At 45.2% G+C, this 18,404-nt stretch overlaps 1 protein-coding gene across 1 annotated transcript; it reads right to left on the reverse strand.

The window, feature by feature from the left end:
* Positions 1 to 1,259: 1,259 nt before the first annotated feature.
* Positions 1,260 to 2,124, reverse strand: LOC135398569 (CXXC motif containing zinc binding protein-like). The gene has a single exon (XM_064629961.1). It carries the CDS (start codon positions 1,996 to 1,998, stop codon positions 1,516 to 1,518), a length of 483 nt encoding a protein of 160 aa, XP_064486031.1. The 5' UTR covers positions 1,999 to 2,124; the 3' UTR covers positions 1,260 to 1,515.
* Between the last annotated feature and the right edge of the window lie 16,280 nt (positions 2,125 to 18,404).

Here is an 18,404-nt window from a genome sequence, read left to right on the forward strand (position 1 = left end):
GGTAAAACAAGCATTTTCGAGGACTTGTTGGTTCCAAAGGAAACTGTAGAAGCAGCTTTGTGGCCAGTCTGCTAGACATCATGCTTGGTAGTGTAACAGAAATTAAGTCTTTTCATGGACAATTTCATGGAAGGGACAGCCTAATGTCATTGTAGGTATTGTAGTCAGTAGGTATTGCAGTCATTGTAGTCAAACTCCTTTATAGCGAACACCTTTTTAACGAAAATACCACTACAGCAAATTTTTTTGCGGTCGGGCTGGAGCCCTATAGGTCCAATAATGGACATCCTTTTTAACGAAAATACCTTTACTGCGAATTTTTTTTTGCTGTCCCCTGAGTTTCGTTGTAAAGGAGTTTGACTGTATAGGACCATCTTGGACTGTTATATAAATGTCCCTGGGAGAACAACAACTGAACCTTTATGATTGAAACTGAACCAACAAAAATTTCATATTGACACTGTGATGGGATATAGAGCCCTGTGTTTTTGGATTTATCTGAAAATACCTGAAAAACATGTTGGAAAAATCTCAAGCAATTGGGGATTTATCCAAGAAGCTCCGATTCTGAGGGCTCCAGTAATCGGGAGCACAGCAAGAAAGGCCATGCCTTGATGACTGTCTGACTTGTGACTGAGTGAGTGCGAGTGTGTGTCCGATTTAGAGCACTGCACAGGCCGCATTCTTAGGCGCAGGCCCAGCCTTCCTCTTGTTTACCCACTCAAGCCCGAAGAATTTCTAGGTTTCCTGGCCCAGGCCTGACCACAGCCCAAGAAATTTATACGCTACCCAGTCTGGCCCAGCCCGGTCCAGTGTACGGGCTGTAAAAGTTGACGGTGGCTAACTAACAGTGGGGTAACACAGGCTCAAGCGCCTGTGTTGTCTTCTCTGGTCTCGGTCCCTGTTCTTTGGCGCTTCATTAGTAGTATGTACCAGCAAGCCCGAATCTCGAACAACGCTCGAATCATCCTAAATATGATGAGAATTAAGAGACAAGGAACAGGTGCAGATAGCGTTACGGTACGTCTTGTCTCAACTGCATCCTTATCCATCTGCAAAGGTGTCTAACAATGATGTACTTTACACTTTTCTAATATTAGTAGTAGTAATGACACAAATGAGTAGTCTGACCTTCTCAGCAACTGTTACTTATAGAATTATGGACATGTGAAACATCATTGATTTACATGATGAAACCCCCTCCCCTTTTCCCCACCAAGATCAGGAAGACTACGAAAAATGGACACACAGACAATGTCTCAATCATGGATTGCTTTGTTATATTTCTGCTTTGTGATACACATTATATGGAACACACTTGAGAAGACAATTATAGATCTGAGAGCACACCCAAGCGAAGCACGTGAATAATATGCAAATTTTCCAAAAACAGCGAATCTAGGCATGCAGCCATGTTTTGTTACGACACGTTTGTTTGCAAAGTTGGCCCACACTAAAAAGAAGAAAAACATAAGACTTTCGGCGCTCAGTGTGTAGGGCATACCCACACAACGTTTACTTGAGCTTCACGAACTTGTGCTCAAGCTCGTAAATGCCCACAGTTTGTTTCTCCTTCTCATCGTAATCACTCCATTCTTTCTCTTCCAAGTTAACATCTGCGAACTGAGTTCTGCTTCCAGAAGCTTCAACAACGAATCCATCTCTAGCGTCAAAAGAAACTGGTTCAACACCACGACAGTCGAATGACGCTATCGTCTTGAGGTTAAGTGCGTCTTCTGCCGTGTATGGTACGACGGTTTCGGGAAGGACGTCAATGGAGTTTTCACGGCCACAAAGCTTGCATTTAATAACGAGGTTTGCTGTTCCTCGGCTTCCCTTGACGGCACTCTTTGAGCTGGCTTCAACCGACTGCCATGCAGGCGCTTCTTCTCCGCAACTCATGCACCGCAACTTAAAATACCACACAAAATCCTCACCAGTACTGAGACTGGCAACATTATCTAAGTTTGCACTTATCTGCAAACCGATTTTAACCATGATTTAGCGTGTTGTCTTTCTATCCCTGACGCACATCGGCATCAAACCCAACTCAACGAGGCGTGGATTCGGATGGATTGGATGGATTCATGGATGGATTCGTGACGAGGAGCGATTCTGCGATTGGCGATTGTGAGACCAACCTTGTCCTTGATGCGCGCCGATCAGGGTTTCCAGCTCGCTGACGCACCGTGTGCCAAAAAGCATCCAAAAGCTAACTAACATGCAAAAAGTGGATAATGGTAATGGTATTGTGACGTTACACGTAAGGTTTGTCTGCGCAGTGTGACGACATGTTGCACGTGCCGCAGGGTAGGACTGCGGATAATTTGGACCACCTGGGGTTCTTTTGACGTGCGCCGGAAATCTCCGACACACGGTGCTGGAAGCAATGAAAGATGAAAGTCACTGAAAAGGTTAGGCAGCTGTAGGGATCGAACCCACATCTTCTGGACTACCGGTCCAGGGCTCTACCAATAGACGAGTTCAGAAAATCCCAGAGTGCTTAGCTCCGCTTTGAACTATGGGTGTTTACTAATACGAAAGAAACGGGTGGCCTCCAAACTGTTTCGATTTCTCCCCTACTGGTCCATTGTCCACGACGTGTCATGGTCAGCGAAGGCGAAATGTGAAGGATTATTCTTCGTTCCCGCGCTCAGCAAGCGCCCAGAATGCAATGCGTGCGCAAAGAGCACTGGGGTGTTCTGAAGTCGTCTATTGAGCTAAGCTAACACGCCTCTCCAGCGACTTTCGGGGTGCGTCATCTGCAGGGACGACAAACCAGCCACTCACTCTCACTCACCCTCCTTTCAGTCTTACATTTTTTTGCTCACTCATACACACACTCATACGACGGAAAACGACGCAAGCGGCACCCAGCCTCAATGGAATTGCTCAATTGCTTCCAAGCAATGTTGGAAGCAAAGCAATGGACTTTATGTTTACCTCCTCCACTACCGCCTTCGGCCGGGATCGAACCCGCGATCTTGAGCTCAGCAAGCCAGCACGTTACCGAATGAGCACTCGCAAGTGGATAAGATAAGTTTTTAAAGAGATTGAAACATTTAAATAATTTATTTCACTAAAGAACAAGCTTTCGGACGGAGTCCGTCCTCATCAGGTGAACGACGGACTCCGTCCGAAAGCTTGTTCTTTAGTAAAATAAATTATTTAAATATTTCAATCTCTTTAAAAACTTATCTTATCCAAAAGTTACTGGAATAGTAGCCATCGAAGTAGCCGTCGTGGACGTAGCGAGCGGAATGATGTAGCGCAGAAACGTTGGAGCGTACAAACATTTCTTTTTCTTTTTCCTGCACAAGGCTCGCACATAGTATTAGAAGATTGTTACTGACTGGACCAGAGGCGGAGAGTTTTCATTTTCCCGAGGGGGGGGGGGGGATATGTTTATGCAGAAAAAAAAAAGAAAGAAAGGGGAGGTAAGCCAGATGGATGTCCGCTTGTTATTCAAAAAAAAAAGTGAAAAGGGGTAGACAAAAAAGGCAAAGAAAAAAGAAAGCGAAAGAAAACAAAAAGAAAGAAAGAAAAGGAAAAGAAAAATGAAGAACACAATACTAAAGCTGAAGAATCACACACTCTGGCGGGATCCTATGATGTATGCAGAACTTGTATAGAAATAAGAGGAAGGAAGAACAGAAAAAAAAAACAAAAAAAAAAACAGAGAGAACGTAAATAGTGAACATGTGCACAACTGAAGGCATTACGCCTTTGAAAACTGAGTGCAAAAGGAACAAAATGCATTGTGTTTGACCCGAAATGCGCGCAATATAATGAATATGGTAAATGAAATGGAGCAGCGGGAGTTGAACCCGCTCCCAACGGATATGCGTTCCGAAGACTGGCAGCTGCTGGTGCCTTTTCGACTGCTTCGTTTCATTGATCTGATTGCTTTGGGCGAAATCAGGCTATGTGTTGTGTCATCCTCTATGTTTCTTCGCCTCACCTTATACTGTTATAATGAGTATGTTGGGCGGATACATATTTTACAAATTGCAAGATGCATTTTGGGGTTGGTGCCTCTTCGCTCTTTGACCCGGGCGCGCCGAGCCTCAAAGGTTGGTGTCAGTCTCTGAGCGCCGCTAAGTTAGCGGGATTTCCCGGGGGAGGCGGCGCCCCCCTCCCCTAGCTCATATTCCGGGCGGGCAAGGGCCCCAGCGCCCCCCCCCCCCCCCGCAGTCGGCGCCAATGGACTGGACAATGTCAGAACATCTGCTTCCCACGCACTGACCAGCGGCAGTGTTGCACGAAGTTTGGGTCGATGACTTCCACAAGAGAGTTCCGGGCAGTGGCGTAGCCAGAAAATTCGCGAGTGGACTTTACACGGGAGAGGAGGATTTCAGCATCTCGTATCCCTCTCCCAAATTGGGGGGGGGGAACCCTATACTTAGGTTTTCTCGACACCATGCAGAAAGGCATACCACTCAGTGCTACACAACATCCTCAGCAACACTCTGGGCAAGTACGGCATTACGGAAAATACCATAAAGACTATCCAGATTTTATATGAAGGAGCCACTGCAGCAGCAAAATGGAAGGGCAGAATAACCAATACAATGGAAATAAAAAAAAAGGTCTAAGGCAAGGATGCCCAATATCGCCAATACTATTTAACCTCTACCTTGCTGGCTTGGAAGAGAAACTGAAAAGATTGGGATAACACCTAAAGCATTAGGAAAATCGAAGACAACACGAAACAATAATTCCGGGCGTATTATATGCGGATGATCTCCCTCTCATATCAGAAGAGCAGAAAGACCTACAAACAATGCATAATATTTGTGCAGAACTTGCAACAGAGAAAGGACTACAGTTTAACACTAACAAATCAGCAATCCTTTGCATGGAGAGCCAGGAAACAGTCCCGAAATTCACCATCCAAGGCAACGTTATACTCAATCAGGACCACTACGGCTACCTTGGAATTGATACAGAAATTACACCTTCTGGATTACCAATGTATTAACAAAATCTACGAGCAAAGACACAAAAAGCAATTGGTTACCTAAATAAGATCGCACAATGGAGTTTTAATTACACATATGTGGTACGGGAGGTATGGAAAATGGTGGTAATCCCTGGTATATCACATATGCAAATGGAGTGAAATGCATTTCATCAACAACAAGAGAATACCTGGACAGAAGACAACGCGAAATTGGAAGAATGGCACTACGAAGCCACAAATCGACACCTCATGGGAGACCTTGGTCTCTCTTCATTCGAAGCAAGACAAACATACAGCAAACTATCATATGAGAGCAGACTTATTGAAATGGAAGGTAACAGGTGGCCACGAATAATATATAAAGCTACACTGCTCATGGGATTAACGACCAAATGGAATCAACGAACAAGAAAACTGGCAGAAAAGTACCACATCCCCGTAATGTCTCTGGATCGCACCTCACAGAGACCCAGCAACAAAGAATTACGACAACAAATTACAACAGCAGACACGGAAGAATGGAAACGTCGAATGGAAAACAAACCAGCATTAGAGGTGTACAGATCAAGCAAAACAGACATAACAAACGTGCTAGAACTCTATGATAATTCCCGAGAAAGCTGCCTATACTATTCGAAGCCAGAAGTAGCATGTTGCGAACACGGGAGTGAAGAAACAAATTCGAACCGACGGATGCACAATGCAAACTATGCGGGACGGGCCAGATAGAGTCCACATATCATGTGGTAATTGAGTGCACGACACTGTTCTGATGTTCTATACAAGAAGCACTCGGATTCCTGCCAAGAAACGGCGACGAAGCAGAAGTGACAACCACAAAACACCGATTAGGACAATGGGCTCTTCAAAAACGTCATGAACTAAGAACTGAGTGGAAGGAAGTACAGAGGAGGCCACTCTGTAAGGGCGCTGACCAACGGGGGATGCTAAAGTCCCTGAATACTAAAAGTACCTTCCCTCCCCCATACACTCGGTTCTCTCCCTTCGCTTTCGGGGATGCCTCTTGGGGGATGCCTGCCGGCACTTACTCGCACGCTGGTATATTACCCGTATGGTGTCCGGATAGATAACGCCTCGTTTTCTGCAAAATTAGCATTCTGTATGTGCGGTGTGAAGACAGTAGATACGGATTCCCGAAGCTCGTCAAGCGTTTACGGTCATTCATTTCTGTGCATAATTTCTTGTAAATGTCGATGGGATCGAGCGGCTTGCTGGGAGCCAGTTTGTGTGCGTCAGGGCGGCTGGTTCCTCGTGAAGCATAATTGTATATGTACGCTAACTGAATGAACGGCATTGAAGTTGCCAAAATTGCGATCGAAGGACATCGTACGCCACTCGACGTATATACAGTGCACTTGCAGAAGGTGAAAAACAAGAATAAAACTGCTACAAGGAGTGAAACACGTGTATCATCTGATAACGTTCCAAGCTGCGCGTGAATTCCACAATGCACATGAATACGAAAAAAAAAAAAAAGTCTGTTGTTCGGGGAAAAAAGAAGACGTCGTGAACGCTATAGCCTCCAAGCTATTTCCTTTTAATGGAATGAGAGACAGAAGTATAGCATATAATGCAGCACACATCACATCACATCACATCAATACATAATGACGAAAGTATAAGCAGATGGCACATCGTGTTGGCAGAAGTCCGGTTACAGGGCGACTAGTATGCTTACATACCCGTTTAAATACAGGGTGTTTGCTCTAACGTGTCCAGAAATTATATTTAAAGCGAGCAATAAAAGAAAAGGAAGTGATACTTTTTTGCTACTTGAGTAAGAAACAGGTACTGCTTCACTAGTAGCACCTGTTTCTTAGTCAAGTCGCTAAAAAGTAGCGCTTGTTTCTCTTTTATCGCTCGCTTTTAATAAAATTTTTGGCCACGTTAGAGCAAACACTCTGTATATCTGCGACATATTACGAAGCTAATGTGACTGGGATGGAAGTAGAGATGCGTGGTCCTGGAAAAAAAAATGAAGAAGAAAAAAGGGTTTCTTTCAGTGTGTTCCCAGAAACAACAACAACAACACACACACAAAAAAAAAAGGTTTAAAAGCTACTCAACTGTGAAAACTGCCGCCGGGATAACTGCTAAAAATTTCCAACAGAATCCGGGCACCGGCTGTGCTGTCTGTGTTTTCCCTCAGATGCTTTAAGACAAATGTCGGCCCAGGGTGCACGGTTCCCCCCGAGTAACATGCCGGCAGGTAGATCGCTCGGAAATAACACGCCACCGCCGCCACAACCGCCCAAAATAGAAACAAATATTCTGGCGAAATATAACGCATAAACGAGGCCATCAACAAAACGCATGCCTCCTTGAGCTAGATCAAATAAAAGCTATTCTACAGTTTTTATTTGTATGGTGAACAAGAGATTGAACAATAGAATGTTAGTTTAACAAGCTGAAATATCCATTTTATTTTTCTGTAAAATCAATCAATCATTGAAGTCCTCCTGAAAAGAATATTTGAGAAAGCCGTTTTCTTTTTTCATTTATATTTTCTGTTCGTTTGTTTACATATAATACAGGCCAAATCATTTTCCCAAGCAGAAGAGGCTTCATGAGCGAGAACATCACAAGCGAATACAACCGTAACCGCATGGTGCAATGAAAATTACATACAAGCGAGTCTTTCCGGCTTACACCGATTCAGCTTGGCGGCGCCGTCTCACAACCTTCTTTCGCCGCCGCTCCTTCGCACAGCTATCATAACCCATGGCGCGCCCCCGCAGACACGTCCAAACCTGCCGACCACCAGAGCTGCACTGCCGAGCAGTGTTGCAAACCTATATGCGCACTTTTTCCTTGGATTAGAGAGCAATTTTCCCATATTCCCATAGGTTGCGAGTTTGTCCAGCGGTGGCTGATATCGCGGGTTCGATATCCTGGCTTGCTGAGCTTAAGATCGCGGGTTCGATCCCGGCCGAGGGCGGTAGCAATGTGGGGGAGGTAAACATTGCTTCCAGGCACTGTGTGTCGGAGATTTCCGGCGCACGTCAAAAGAACCCCAGGTGGTCCATATTATCCGCAGTCCTCCCACCCGCAGTATCCCCCCCCCCCCAGCAATAATGAAGAATTCGTCATGAAACCAGGTATTCAGGCATTGTTTTTACACTTGCTCGATGTAGTGCTGCTCCTGTCGACGTTAGGAAGTACATTCACATTCGAGCAGTTCCTGTGACTCATGAACCTCAACAAGTATAGTTATAGCGATCTGGTCTGAACGTGCATTTTGATAAACTACACTGTAAGTAATATGATAATTAAGAAGTAATAGTGGAGACAAGTGCAGATCGAGAATGGCATCATCTTAATTATTACACTAAGTTTAGGAGCTTGCGGCATAACAGCAGCCTCTCCGGATATCATGCGCGAAAAACTATACGGAGCACAGAGAGGCGCAGAGAGAAAAAGGAAAAAAAAAAAAAAAATAGAGATGGAGTAGTTATGTACGAGGGTCAATGTGTGAAAATTTTTAATTATTTCTCTTTCCCTGATTTTTTTTCTTTTTCACGTTGAAAATGCAAGCAAAATCAACAATACAGTGTGTAAACCGACAATTTCAGTGCTCCTGAACGTTGGGATGATCGTTCGTGAAGAACTATGTACGAAGAACTTGAAACGCCTTTCAAATTTTCAGTGTCTCATTTGGAAAAGAAGCTCATTTGTTTCTGTTGGTGTGTTAAGTGAAGTTTTTCATTGATGAATTGTATATGCGAATGCCTAATAACTACACCGCTCAGCTGTTTACGCTAAGGTACTTTACTATAATTGCGGTCCTTTCCAGGGGTTTCATTACCCTCCCCCCCCCCCCCCGGGAGATGTACACTCTCCCTGAATTTTTCCAACCACCCCCCTGTAATTCATGGGATTTCCTGATACAGCTTGGCCACCAATGCATATACCCATAGATATGTATCCATAAAGATATACCCCCCTATGGTTCGCTCCACTCGAAATCACGCAGACATCTTGTCACGCCGGGTACCGCATCCTTCTATGCGCATTGATGATAGTGCCAGCCGGAACAACAATGACAAAGAAGAAATTGACGTTGCTCTTCGGTGCTGATACGAGTTGCGCAAAGGACTAAAAGCTGATACCTGCCGTTTGAATTCAGCATGAGAGAGCCGCGACGATATGGCAAGGGGAAAAAAACTTGCCAAGATACGGGGCACAAAAGTGAACTTGCACGGCAAATCGGCGGCAGTCTGAACATTTACACGGCAACAGACACCTACGAGCACTGGTGCTAAAGTCTGAAGAAAAGACATCATAGACGAAAATACATATCCGTTACGAAACCGTTTGAATTTCACTGTTCATGGTAATCAACCAATTTTTCTCGAAGTGCAGCACGCATAGAGAAGTCCATGATTCGCTTACACGTCTACCTGCAAGACATGACCCACAGTCTCCTTCTGAAACATTGCATCACTCACCAACTTCTTTGAGAAAAGTAAAAAGTAACCTTTCTGCAACCCCGATGATGCCAGGGGCATCCAAGGAATACACCACCAAGAGTCACTGGTGTATTCTGCATAGCGAAGCCATTATCAACGACTTATACTAGGCCCTTGTACTGGGATTTTAACAGTGGTGACCGCAAAATTTGGAAAAGGCGCCGGCAGAGCCCTTTAGAACGGGCGAAACCCTTTGTATCATGGTGCCAAAGGCATATTCGAAACGGCTTATGCTATTGCCCTTCCCACTGGGATTGTAACGGAGGCGACCGCAAAAGCCGTAAAAGACCGCAGCAGAGCCCTTTAGAACGGGCGAAACCTCTTTAATCATGGTTCCAAACAGATATTATCAACGGCTTATGATGCTCTTCTACTGGGATTGAAACAGAAGCGACCACAAAATTCGGAAAAGGCAGTAGCAGAGTCCTTTAAAACGTACGAAACCCCTTGTATCATGGTACCAAAGGCATATTCAAGACGGCTTACGCAATGCCTTTCTACCAGGATTGCGCAAGAAGGGACCGCAAAATTCGGATACGGCGGCAGCAAGGCCTTTTAAAACGGGCGACACTCCCTGTATCGTGGAGCGAAAGAAAGTTATCAGTGACTTGTGCAATGCTATTCTAGTGAGTTATAACACAGGCGATCGCCAAATTCGGAAAACGTGGCAGCTGAGCCCTCTTAAACGAGCAGAACCCCTTGTGTCATTCTGCCAAAGACTTATTATCAACAACTTATATACTATGCCATTCTACCGAGATCATAACACAGGCGACCGCAAATATCGGAAAAGGATGCAGCATAGCCCTTCAAAACGGGCGAGACCCCTTGTATCATGCTGCCAATGACATATCATCAATGGCTGCTGGTGCTATGCCCTTCTACTGGGATTGGAACAGAGGCTACCGCAAAATACGGAAAATGCGGGAGCAGAGCCCTTTAAAACGGCCGACACCCCTTGTATCATAGTTCCAAAGTCATATACATATTCGCAGCGGTTTATGCTATTGCCATTCTACTGGAATTATAACGGACGCGGCCGCAAACTTCATAAAAGGTTCCAGCAGAGCCCTCAAATAAAGACGCGACGGCTTATGTTATGCCCATCTCCTGTGATTGGATCGGAAACCACCGCAAAATTTGGAAAAGGCGGCAGTAGGGCCCTTTACAATGACTCAAATGACTTGTATCATGGCGCCAAAAAGATACTATGAACGGCTTGTACTGGGATTGTAATAAAGGCTACCGCAACGTTTGGCAGCAGATCGAGCCCTTTAAAACGTTCGAAGCCCCTTTAATCGTGCACCACCCTGCACCCTGAGAGGTCGCGTTTTACAAAATCGCTTCCAAAATGGCACCCCAAATGGCCAAATGGCCAATTTCATCAACTTCATGGCTTAATATCATTGGATATAACAATAATATTAAGGATGTCCTAAGCTCATTTTGTAGTATGTATATGTGAAAGTAAGATCACGGGTTTGAACCCCGTATCTTGTTCCCCTGTTGCACACTTAGAGGTCGCGTTTGACAAAATCGCTTCCAAACCGGCACTCGAAATGGCCAAATGGCCAATTTCGTCAACTTCGGGGCTTAATATCATTTTATATAAAAATAATATTAAAGATGTAAGCTGATTTTGTTATACGTATATGAGAAAGTAAGATCACGGGGTTTGAACTCCGTACCTTGTTCCCCTGTTGCACCCTGAGAGGTCGCGTTTGACAAAATCGCTTCCAAAACGGCACTCGAAATGGCCAAATCGCCAATTTCGTCAACTTCGGGGCTTAATATCATTTGATATAAAAATAATATTAAAGATGTAAGCTGATTTTGTTATATGTATATGAGAAAGTAAGATCGGGGTTTGAACCCCGTACCTTGTTCCCCTGTTGCACCCTGAGAGGTCGCGTTTTACAAAATCGCTTCCAAAAAGCACTCGAAATGGCCAAGTGGCCAATTTCGTCAACATCGGGGCTTTTATATCATTTGATATAAAAATGATATTAAAGATGTCCTAAGCTAATTTTGTAATATGTATATGTGAAAGTAAGATCACGGGGTTTGAACCCAGTATCTTGTTCCCCTGTTGCACCCTGAGAGGTCGCGTTTGACAAAATCGCTTCCAAACCGGCACTCGAAATGGCCAAATGGCCAATTTCGTCAACTTCGGGGCTTAATATCATTTTATATAAAAATAATATTAAAGATGTCCTAAGCTGAATATGTAATATGTATATGTGAAAGTAGGATCACGGGGTTTGAACCCCGTATCTTGTTCTCCTGTTGCACCCTGAAAGGTCTCGTTTGACAAAATCACTTCCAAAACGGCACTCGAAATGAACAGCTGTACAGAAAGTTGTATAGTTTAATATAAAGGCGATATAAAGTACAAAACGGTATCATTTGTATATTACTCACTCAACATAAAGTTGTTTATTCTGTCAGCCCTTTCGAGTTCTGGAAAAAATGACCGTTCGCCTTTCGAACTCCTTCAGACCGGTCGTACAGTCTCAGCGCATGCGTATTACGATAATACTGGGGCCGTCGAGCGCCTAGGAGGGGAACCCTGTCTGAGTCGCAACTTTGAAGGCTCTGGCCTGGAGGATGTACTGAACAAAAATAGGCGATGACATTTCCAGAATTTGACTGTCTTTGTCGAAAAATCGTAGTCTAAACATGGGCGCTGTGCAAAAATCGACGGAATTCCCATAGGCGCAATTTATTATTGAAAATTTATTTGATGCATTAAAATTTATTTGACCAGGGCGCACTAGGTTTATATTCTTTTTTTTTATTGAACTGACAACATCGTAATATACATGGTAAGGCACTATATACCAGTCGGATCATAGCTATAAGCTAGTGCGATCCGATAATAGTTTTCAACGTTTAGTTATTCAAACGCGGCAGTTACATTAAGAAAAAGAAAATGCGCTAGCGCCTGCTAGCGCCTTTCGTGTTTCCAGGGGTTCTTTGCATGGTGGTCCTCTCTATTAGACGATGACATCTTTAAAATTTTATTCTGTTTTGCTGTTAATTGGCATAAACGCTGTCTCCCATGGAATTCACATATTGTAAGGCCGCTTGACGCATAGCGGCTGAGCATAGCGTCAGAGCGCGCCGGCGGGGGGGGGGGGGGGGGGGGGGGGTGATCGCGAATTTTAGGATTGCCCACTCCACGTTACATAAACGCGCACAGAAGGGAGGGGACCTGCTGCGCAACTGCGTAACAGACCGCATCACGACACTCTGCTGAAACTTTGTTGAGTAGTTGCACGTTGAGTAGTTGGCACGTAGTTGAGTACTCATATGTTCAAAACTGACAGAGTCCTAAAAGTGGGCAACTCAACGTGGGATTTTGTTATGAGGTTGCAGCTACGCCGAACCATGGCCGAACGTCCTTATCCGACACTGCTTGCGCGTTGGAGAAGGCAATAACGAAGTTGTCCGTAAGAAACGGCAGCTTCTTAAACTCAGAGCTGCCCATTCTTCTTCCTCACCTGTCATCCTAAAAATGCGATTTTCAAGGATGCTGACTGTACTGCTGGTCCCGCTACAGGCGCCGCCGGCAGTCGCCGCCACAAGCTGGCAGCACCTATGACACGGTGACCAGTGATTTCCCCAGAAATTCACTGCTGGGGAGGTGCCGACCATTCAAGGGGGGGGGGGGGGGGAGGTATGCTTGGTGAAGGTTCCACTTGCGGAATTTTTCTTAGACATGGAAATAATCGTGGCACAATGCTGACATATCTGGACAGCTTTCCCGCTTTATTTGTACATGTTATTACGTTAGAACACAGTACAGTAGAATACAGATTCATTATGAACGGCATTTCAACATTGAGATGCATAATCACACGACCGACAAAGAAAAAAGACTAGCGCCTTGTCTCACGAAGCTCAATGAATACCTAGCAACCAACGGTGAAAACCTTAGAAAGAAAAAAAGCAGAATACCTCGCTTGATTGAGTTGGGCGCGAATGGTTCTTGATGATCCACATTGAGTTTGTGTGCCCGCACGCATTTTTGCTCGTATGTATATGCGTGCAATATATGCATTGAACAGTCACTTTCAAATTATTTTGGACAAATGCATGGTACGATCATCTGCATGTCTGTGGTCCTACAGCTCAAGTTTGATAGTACAGGATGTAATTCGCTGCGCCGGACTCACTACCAGAACGTGTTGGTGGCCAGCTGGTTGGGGTCACCTGAGAAATTTCAGGGGTGGTGTTGCAAAAATGCAGGGAGGGTGTACACCCCCCTGGGGGGGCGTAGGGAAACCCCTGACGGTGACTTATGAATAGGGTTTGTGGTTCTCGGCATTTATTTTCAACCCAATTCGAGGGGTGTTTATCGGCATTTATATGGGGGACTATAAATCGGATTTTTTCGGCATCTATATTCCGCCCAAAAAATAAATGCCCGAATAAGGGCGCCTATTTATGTCGCATGAAGGAAAGCCTATTTTGCGCGCGAAGTAACAACGAACCGAAAAGAAGTGAATCGATTCATGGCTTCATTAACAATGTCTTTTATTGCCTGTGTCAAACCAGCAAACGAGGAGACTAACTCTTGTTGTAATAGATGCAAGCGTACATCATCATGCTCGCATCTGTCATAGCGGCTCGCTCCTTGCAATTAATAACACGCAGTTTAGAGATCGCGCGCACAACATTAGCGCTAGAAACAGGAATAGCCAGTATGCTTAAGGCTCACTGCGATAACAAAGGCCATGTGCTGGAACGGGTCGTCCAAAACTGAATAGGGTATATATCCACCTGAGGGGCAGGGCATGCAGCATATTCGAAAAACTCGCGCTTTATATCATCCATACGAGATTCATCTCGTAGAACAAATAAGAGTAAGTCCTCATACAGTGAAGTGCCTCGAAGTGCCTTGAAGTGCCTCAGGAACGGAAACAAGGGTCACTCCAAGTCGTAACTGGAGGGGAGTAGGTAGAGGAATACATAGAACACAAAAATGAACTAGAAGGCTAAGGCAGGGGATCAGCGATCGGCTTTGGAAACCGTTTGGGAGCTCCGTACACTCGTGATCTCTTTTTAACCCGACAACAACAGACCACAAAGGTTCTGAATTGTAAATTCACTAAAGATAGGTGTGTCACTAAGTACGTGTGCTACAAAAAGGCGGTCACCGACCGCACAACAGAGCTGAAGTCATCCTCCTATAAGCGCTTAAGCACAACCAAACAAGGGCACAGCCCGAAGATAATGCCATGCTCGAGAAATAGTCGACAAAGGGAGATTACAAGGGAATTTCCCTTTGCGGTTCCAGGAATGGCAGCTGTCAGGATACGAGAAATTCTGATTTTTCGGAATATTCCGAATCCGAAAAAAATCATTCGGGGGGTGTTTTCCGGCATTTTTCGGAAAATGCCGAAAACCACGAACCCTACTTATGAATAAGGCAACGAAAGGCAAAAAAGTAACACCCAAGTGAAGTGAACTGGTGAACGACTCTATCAGTTCACAAAGGACACAACAGCAACAACGGAGTGATAGTAATTGTTGACGCTCCGCAGCGAATGAGCTCACGATTTAGCGTAACGTTCTTTGAGTTCTTGGGATCCATCCCAATGTAGTATAAAATAACATGCATTTTCATATTACACACTGCAGCAAAATACTATCGAAAATGTTTAAGTTACTGCGTGAAAACAACGTGTGCACGCTCCACGCGCCATAAAACGGCTGCACGCAGAACGATTCCATATGCCATTCACAGATGACCAGCGCTAGTGATGTGGTTGGTCTTCCACTTTGATGCCATGCCAATACATCTGCGCTGTGCACGGAGGTTGGGCTGATTCCACGCACGTAAGCTCAATTCCTTTGCCATTTGGCAGCTTAATATTTTTGAAATGCGATGTGGACAAGCATTGCGTTTTGTCCCATCCTATAGTTGGCAAACGTCGCACGAAAATCGAAATGAATTATCTTTTCGAATGTGTGATGGCATGATGATTTCTCTCTCCCAGTGGCATTGTATACGCGTGGCATAAACAGCAATTGCGTAAATGGGATAATTCAAATAACTGCTTTTGGGTGGAACGTTTGTGTGGACTCTTCAGATTAAGGAAAGATGTATCAGGTCCACGCGGGAATCCAATAGGGCAGTGGTTCTCAACTCCAATCATTCGATTCCAACCCCATTATTCGAAGGAACTCGCGCCAGCATGACTTCCAGGAACCTTCTACTGCACAATGGTAGACGCGCAACTGTGTAGAAGTGGCTCAGGCGAGCTAGATGTCGCACAAGCAGAGATTTATTAGTGACGAGAGTTAGTGACGATCACGACTGTTGCTGGCTCTACTCAGTACAACGAGCCGCGACCTCGATGCCAGTCCAGATGGCAACGGTGAGAAGTCGGGTATACGGTCAAGCCAAATATCAGTGCTGGCCGAAGGCAAACCTTGGTACATAATGGACCATTTCCATATTCGCGCCGCCCCTGGCGACGGAATGTCGAACATCGTGTCTTTTCCCCCAATGGTGACGCGCTTTTCGGACTGGCACATTGCGTGGGAAAGTGGCAACAGAAGATTGGAAGATGAAAGTCACTGAAAAGGTTGTCCAGCTGTTGGACGCGAACCCACATCTTCTGGATTACCGGTCAAGGGCTCTACCAATTGAGCTAAGCTAACACGCCTTCTCAGCGACTTCCAGGGTGCGTCATCTGAAGGGACAAACCAATCACTCTCTCACTCATCCTCCTTTCACTCTTACCTTTTTTGCACACTCATACACACATACGACAGGGATCGACGCAAGCGGCAAATGTTGAACATGAGAGAACTGATGTTTCGAGGCTGCAACAACATAGAAGGGACAATCACATACAAGGCCTCAAGTGGAGCCCTGGACCGGTAATCCAGAAGATGTGGGTTCGAGTCCTACAGCTGGCTAACCTTTTCATGACTTTCATCTTTCGTCGTTAATTTCTTAGGCAGCTTGAGGCCTTGTATGTGATGGAAGAAGAATGAAAAGAGTGAAAGCGCATTGTACTCGTTACCAGACCTCAAACGTCCGCGTAACCTTGAAACCGATTACCTCCCCACAATGAACATGACAGTCCATGTGGGTCCATAGCGATGTTTTCCGCTCAAAGATGTCTGACTCAAGGGCTGGGCATGCGCATACGCGTTGTCGGAAATGGTCCATTACACATTTGAGAGAGGTCGGCAGTATCACGTCCGTGGAACCTGTACAAGGTTCGCGAAACCCCGGTTGAGAATCACTGCAATAGGGTATACCAGGAGCAGATTCAATAGTACTTTGCGAAGAACGTTCTTGTTTAGACTTAGACATTGAAAAATATTTAATGGTGCAGATTGGCAACGCCTGCTGGGAGCTGTATTGCTAAAGCATCGCATAGATCCAGACTGGCAGGACTTGGGCGTTGGTACAGATTGGAGCTGTACTGTCTGGAGCATGGCATACAACCAGACGGGCATTTGCCCAGCGACAATACGACGGGATCTGGAACTTGGGACATTGAAGAATATTTCCAGAATGCGGCATGCAACTCTATTCACGTTGGAGTGCAGATTGGGATACAACCGTCACGTCCAGCAACAAGACGGGTGGATCTGGAACTTGGGCTATTGAATATTTTATGTTCCAGAAACTGGAATGCAACTCTATTCACGTTGTAGTACAGCTTGGCAACACCTGTTGGGAGGTGTATCGCCTCGAGCATGGAGCCATACGGACACATGCCTGGCTACAAGGCAACTGGATCTAGAACTTGGATATTGAAGAATATTTTATGTTCCGGAAAGTTGAATGAAACTATTCACGTTGGAGTGCAGATTGGACACTCCTGCTGGGAGCTCTATTGCCTGGAGCACGGGATACAAACGTCACGTCCAGCAACAAGACTGGTGGATCTGGAACTTGGGCTATTGAATATTTTACGTTCCAGAAACTGGAATGCAACTCTATTCACGTTGTAGTACAGCTTGGCAACACCTGTTGGGAGGTGTATCGCCTCGAGCATGGAGCCATACGGACACATGCCTGGCTACAAGGCAACTGGATCTAGAACTTGGATATTGAAGAATATTTTATGTTCCGGAAAGTTGAATGAAACTATTCACGTTGGAGTGCAGATTGGACACTCCTGCTGGGAGCTCTATTGCCTGGAGCACGGGATACAAACGTCACGTCCAGCAACAAGACTGGTGGATCTGGAACTTGGGCTATTGAATATTTTATGTTCCAGAAACTGGAATGCAACTCTATTCACGTTGTAGTACAGCTTGGCAACACCTGTTGGGAGGTGTATCGCCTCGAGCATGGAGCCATACGGACACATGCCTGGCTACAAGGCAACTGGATCTAGAACTTGGATATTGAAGAATATTTTATGTTCCGGAAAGTTGAATGAAACTATTCACGTTGGAGTGCAGATTGGACACTCCTGCTGGGAGCTCTATTGCCTGGAGCACGGGATACAAACGTCACGTCCAGCAACAAGACTGGTGGATCTGGAACTTGGGCTATTGAATATTTTATGTTCCAGAAACTGGAATGCAACTCTATTCACGTTGTAGTACAGCTTGGCAACACCTGTTGGGAGGTGTATCGCCTCGAGCATGGAGCCATACGGACACATGCCTGGCTACAAGGCAACTGGATCTAGAACTTGGATATTGAAGAATATTTTATGTTCCGGAAAGTTGAATGAAACTATTCACGTTGGAGTGCAGATTGGACACTCCTGCTGGGAGCTCTATTGCTTGGAGCACGGGATACAAACGTCACGTCCAGCAACAAGACTGGTGGATCTGGAACTTGGGCTATTGAATATTTTATGTTCCAGAAACTGGAATGCAACTCTATTCACGTTGTAGTACAGCTTGGCAACACCTGTTGGGAGGTGTATCGCCTCGAGCATGGAGCCATACGGACACATGCCTGG

This window comes from Ornithodoros turicata, chromosome 1 (assembly GCF_037126465.1).
Source record: "Ornithodoros turicata isolate Travis chromosome 1, ASM3712646v1, whole genome shotgun sequence".
Classification (NCBI taxonomy): Eukaryota; Metazoa; Arthropoda; class Arachnida; order Ixodida; family Argasidae; genus Ornithodoros; species Ornithodoros turicata.